Raw genomic sequence first — 6,272 nt, 5'->3', positions numbered from 1 at the left:
TGGTGGTATGAAATGTTCCCGTTTACACGGTCAAAAAAACACAGTACACTTCCTGTCTAACAATAACAACACAATTACACTTTAATGTCTCTAATAAGTGAGTGACTCTCTGGCACTCCGCAATTGAGCAACACTCCGGTACCCGACAATTAATTTGATAACTACAATACTGGTTCCTGACCAGCCACAAACCTACCCACTTTGGTTAGCTCCCTAGTCAGTGCTGCGGTCAGCACTCCTCACAGCACTACCTCCACACACCCTCTGACTCTACACACCCACAAATTTTCCCTCTCTAGGCAGGACAATCTCCCCCACATTCTTGGGGATACTGTTACCTCACCCACCTGACACGTGTGACCAAGCTGTGGACTGTCCATCAACACTTGCTGACATCCACACACCTGACACATGTTACAACTGAACTTAACAGAACTAAATGCATTAGTTGAAAAAACCATGTTTGAAACACCTGCTAATTGTAAGGAACCAAGTCCGAGCGTTATTTTTATTTTTACTTTTATTTTGCTTTTATTATATTTTGTTTGGGGCTTATGTTTAGTTAGGATGAAGGTTTCATCACCTGTCACCTTAGAAAGTTAAAAAGAGAAGATAAAACCAACTCACCGACGAAAAAAAAGAAAGCGCCATAGCTAGCAATTGCACTCATGTGCACGCCCGAGCGGCAGATAGTAAGCCCGCACTGAAAGGGGGGAAGACCCCACAGACTTTTAGGAGACTTGTTAAACCTTAAAGGAAACATCCCGATAATTGTTCACGAAAAGACTGTAAAAGGTTAACAAAGTATTGTCGGGAATTAAGCTACCAGATAAACAAGAAAAAAGTGAATGTTACATATAAGTATGTAAATGAGGGGAGTGTCTCACTTAGAAACTGTGACGTCACCTCAGACTATAAATAGTGTAGCTCAAGTGAAGAATGAAGAGGTGAGCTCCTGAACAGAAAGCGTAGTCTGCTAGTAGCAGTGAACAAGGTGACCAATAGGAAATAGTCCAAAGCGATTGAAGTTTCGATTTGTGGATTGAGGAATAGGAAAGTCTTGAGTTGGAAAAAAAAGGTTCCTAGTATAATTGAGGTGACGGTTAGGATTTATAGTTGTAAGAAATTCTGTACCTTAAGTTAAGGATTGATTTTTGTCGGAATTCCAAGGGGAATAGTTCTAAGTTAGAATAAGATTGAATTTTGTCGGGTTGACTTTTGGATTTTATTTGTTTGAATAAATTTGTTGTTTTGTTATAAATATTGTAAATAGTTATTCCTAGATCGTTATTAAATACTTTTATTGATTTTGACTAACTTGTCTCTAATTTTTTTTCGGTGCACGCAAAAGTCCAGGCCTGGCAAACTAACAAACGCGAACTCGCGTAAAGTACCCGTTGGGTACTGGCTCTTTCCGGAACGAAATTCGTTGTAGAGCGATAAGCTAAAAATAGTACTTTACATAATAAGCAGTACTGAGTGGGTAAATGTGTGTGTATTGCATTCTATTAAGTACATTGAACCATCAAACACTAACAATAAGTGGTTATTCTGTGTACAAGTGTACCAGTACTTAGGTTAGTTTTCAACTTACGACAAAACCTGACCTGTTTGCAAGTAGGGGAGCACCTGTATGTCATTTTAAATGGGTCAAGTTTGTACCACAAAAGATGTGGATTCATATTCAGCATTCATTCCACTTTAAGTTCAAGGATTGATTCATTCCAATGTCAAATGAATAATTAGGAATAATCTTGAATATTAAACCTTGAGAAGAACATTGAACTAATATCAAAGTACAAACTTTTAATACCAATGATTCACAATAGTAAGGCTATACATTCTCATTGTGATTATATACTGAATATATGAAGGAATTGTGTTTTTAAAATGAAAATAAAAAATGTTCAAATATAATTTAAACATTAAAATACATTAAGGAAAACAGGGGATATTAATGTTAATTTTATTGAAGTATTTAAAAATTGTTGTTTATTCTAATTATTTTTATATAGGGTGCCTTAACTGATGATGAAACATTAACCGTCATGGGACAAATGTTATCACGTCTTCCAGTAGATGTCACAATTGGTAAAATGTTAATTTTAGGATCAGTTTTTCATCTTGTTGATCCAGTTATGACTTTAGCTGCTGTTATAAGTGTACAATCACCATTTACAAACCAATCACTGAAAAATCAAGATATAATTGTAAAGAATTATTATTACTTTTTTTATTTCAATTATAAAAGTTATTATTCTAATCAAATCTTATATTATAATTCCAAATTATTTTAGGCTGCTCAGAAGACTTTGCATTCTACTCAGGGTGATCCTTTTACATTATTAAATGCATATCACAAATGGTTGGAAATTAAATCTGATAGGAATGAGAATTCACGTAAATGGTGTAAAAGACATGGAATTGAAGAGCAAAGATTTTATGAAGTTACGAAATTAAGAAAACAATTTAGAGAGTTGTTGCAGGTATGCTTTTTTTTAATAACAATTTATATATATTCAATAAAATGTTTCAACAGTTTTCTATAATTTAATCAACGTTTCACTTTTTTTTTTCTGAATATGTATTTTAATACTTAAACTGTCTTCCTAGTACAGTGAATGATCGGTTAACAAACATAATCTGTTCCAAGACTTTGTTCGATATCTGAATTGTTCATTAACCGATTATTTATTTACCATAGATTTTAATGGGAATTTAATTACAGCTCTCCCTTGATAGTCCGACGTTTTTTAATCTGACATGCTCAGTAGTCCGATGCACCTCTTGTCAAGGTACCTGTCCTCGTTACATGTCTGCTTGCACAGAAGCATGTCGTGACATGAATCTCCCCATCCAATTCTTACATGATGACACACATTTCGTGTGTTTTCTGTGAGCAGTTCTGTTCGAACAGTTGGAATAGGGAATATTGTAAGCTACTGCTAGCAAAACAATGCAAAATATGCAATTATTTTCGGTAATCTGGACACTTTTGGTAATCCAACACCCTTTGGTCCCACACCTGTCAGACTATTAAGGGATGTCTGACAGGTATGTAATTCGTTCTGGAGACCCCCAAAATAAAAAATATATACTTTCTTTCTATGTTTATGTATATATAATAATAAAAATACATACATACACAGTCTTGCATTTTTATTAGTCATGTTTTTTCCATTTGAAAGGGTTAAAGAATTTGTCTAATGTCGATTGCTTTTCTCTCTTCTTCAGGATTTTTCGTAAATAATTAATAGCATTGCAATTGTAGAAATCCCCAAGCTTCAACCTGGTTTGGATGCCATTCTAAGACCGTTGTTCTGACATCCTCCCACTTCTTCAAAGGATCTTTAATAGAAGATATCAGCGTTAAACCTCTTTTTCAGAAGAAAACATATCTCACCGAGTTTCTTGGTGTTCTTCATTCAAGAGTTCTTGGTGTTCTTCTGTTGTCAGATCCATTTCAGGTTCCATAATCAGCTCTTCGATGTTCTTTATTTCTCAGATATGATTTTCATTACTCCTTTAGCTGCTTGAGTATTCTTGATTATACAGTATTTTTCTTAAATAAGATTGGTGTGAACAGGCCTACTGTAGACCTGCTCACGCCATACTGCCCAGTAACATTAGGCATCCTCTGCCCACTCTCTACCTTTGCTATTATACTCTCACCTTTCGAAAAGAAAAACAGACACAAAATTTAAGCGTGCCTATCCGACAGTCTCGCGAATATATAAAAGAATTGTTTTGTCAGAAAAATAAAAGGCTGGAATTACAAGGGAGAGTTTCAAAGTTCGGAGGAATACTATCCGATCAGTATATACTGGGTTGAGCATCGATGCCAATGTCTCCCGCACTCCGAAAAGTTTCAAATTGTTGCCCGAAGACAAGGGAAGACCAATCGGTATTCATTATTTTACGTCGCTTCTTCTTGTGTTTGTTCTGTGGGGTGTTCGTTATCCGATCATGTGTTTGTTGTCCGAACATAAAAATCTTTATGCTTCTAACACAATAAAATGCTATAAATTAAGACACTTGGTGGGTTTTCTCATCTTTATTTAGTTGATACGTGTGAAAAAATTACATGTTTCGGGCTCTTAAGCCCCTCTTCAGCCAACTATGCATATAAGTCTTATAGATTGAAGTAACAGTTTATTCTCGATATTTTTTCAGTAACATCAGCTTATTCATAATATTTTTTCTTTCAACTAACTTGAGTATGGCTGTTATTAAAGTTGTATACAATTGATTATACCTTCCACTTATAAAACAGTTCTACAAAATCCTTGATCTAAAACATACTTTGGACAACAATTATCAAATTAGTATACAATTGATCATGCTTTCCACTCATAAATCTGTTTTACGAAATCCTTATTTCCTTTGATACGCATTGACAATATAATACGAATTTACATAACTTCTACAATATAAATTTACATATCTGACATCTACAATATTTTTACAATGTATGATTGTTGATTTATTTAACATTTAACATCATAGATTATTATATGAACTAATGATGTTACAATGTCTTGAAGTTGGTAAACCTGATCAACAGTTAATATAAATTTACATATTATTTGACTCCCATTACAACATTACAGTTTTTTGTTATTGTTGATTTATATAACAGTTCAATAATTATTATTAATTAGCACATTGATCTCAATAATAGTTTGGATCTAGTGAATACAATTAATATAAAATTTTTAACCAGTTTTCGTTTATAGAGATGCTAGGATTTTTATTTATACTATTTTGATTTTTGATTATTTCTATACTTTCNACCACAGTTAACTATAATTCTAACATACCACTTCATATAAAACAAAACATATTTAATATGGAATACACTAAAATCAAAAATAGAACTAGTATAAATACTAAACAAATCGAACATTTAAATACACTAAAGAAAAAATTTATTCTTTCAGGATACCCAAACAGAATTCTTAATATTTGGGAGACAGAAATAGATAAAAAAACAGATAAAACAATAAGAATAGATCCTAAACAAGCAGAAATAAAATATATTCGTTTCCCATACATAAAGGGTCTATACGAAGAAGTTAATAAGGAAGTCAAAAAAATTAATGTAAAACTAGTACCGACATATGATAAGTTACTCTCCAGATTAAATGCAAAACAAGTTAACAAAACAAATATAACAAAGAAAGAAGAAAGTAAAAATGTAGTTTATAAAATTCCGTGTACATGCGAAAATAAAAAATTTTATATAGATGAAACTAAATGTAAAGTTAAAGTAAGATTGAAAGAACATATAGCCGATCTGAAATATCATAGACTAAATTCTGCTTTTCATGAACACTGCCTTTTAAATAATTGTAATATAGACAAAAATATCATAGATATTTTACACAGAGAAAAAGAAACATATAAAAGAAAATTCAAAGAAAGTATAGAAATAATCAAAAATCAAAATAGCATAAATAAAAATCCTAGCATCTCTATAAACGAAAACTGGTTAAAAATTTTATATTAATTGTATTCACTAGATCCAAACTATTATTGAGATCAATGTGCTAATTAATAATAATTATTGAACTGTTAAATAAATCAACAATAACAAAAAACTGTAATGTTGTAATGGGAGTCAAATAATATGTAAATTTATATTAACTGTTGATCAGGTTTACCAACTTCAAGACATTGTAATATCATTAGTTCATATAATAATCTATGATGTTAAATATTGAAATGTTAAATAAATCAACAATCATACATTGTAAAAATATTGTAGATGTCAGATATGTAAATTTATATTGTAGAAGTTATGTAAATTCGTATTATATTGTCAATGCGTATCAAAGGAAATAAGGATTTCGTAAAACAGATTTATAAGTGGAAAGCATGATCAATTGTATACTAATTTGATAATTGTTGTCCAAAGTATGCTTTAGATCAAGGATTTTGTAGAACTGTTTTATAAGTGGAAGGTATAATCAATTGTATACAACTTTAATAACAGCCATACTCAAGTTGGTTGAAAGAAAAAATATTATGAATAAGCTGATGTTACTGAAAAAATATCAAGAGTAAACTCTTACTTCAATCTATAAGACTTATATGCATAGTTGGCTGAAGAGGGGCTTAAGAGCCCGAAACGTGTAATTTTTTCACACGTATCAACTAAATAAAGATGAGAAAACCCGCCAAGTGTCTTAATTTATAGCACTTTATTGTGTTAGAAGCATAAACAAATTGTAAAGCACGGTTTCATATCATCAAAATAAAAATGATATGTA

The 6,272-nt window shown here is 31.7% G+C and overlaps 1 protein-coding gene across 2 annotated transcripts in view; it reads left to right on the top strand.

Annotated features, from left to right (window-relative positions):
• The window catches only part of LOC111638710 (probable ATP-dependent RNA helicase DHX34), a 50,198-nt gene that overhangs the window by 11,661 nt on the left and 32,265 nt on the right, over positions 1 to 6,272 (top strand). For both annotated transcript variants that reach the window (XR_002758922.1, XM_023384466.1), the window contains exons 7-8: positions 2,016 to 2,210; positions 2,298 to 2,486. Coding sequence is in view for 1 of the 2 variants with exons in the window: in XM_023384466.1 (XP_023240234.1) it covers positions 2,016 to 2,210; positions 2,298 to 2,486 (384 nt within the window). In the remaining variant the exon portion in view is untranslated. The remainder of the gene's footprint in view (positions 1 to 2,015; positions 2,211 to 2,297; positions 2,487 to 6,272) is intronic.

This window comes from Centruroides sculpturatus, unplaced genomic scaffold, assembly GCF_000671375.1.
Source record: "Centruroides sculpturatus isolate CEXI.00-Female unplaced genomic scaffold, Cexi_2.0 scaffold1118, whole genome shotgun sequence".
Lineage (NCBI taxonomy): Eukaryota > Metazoa > Arthropoda > Arachnida > Scorpiones > Buthidae > Centruroides > Centruroides sculpturatus.
This window is presented reverse-complemented; position numbering and strand designations above follow the sequence as displayed.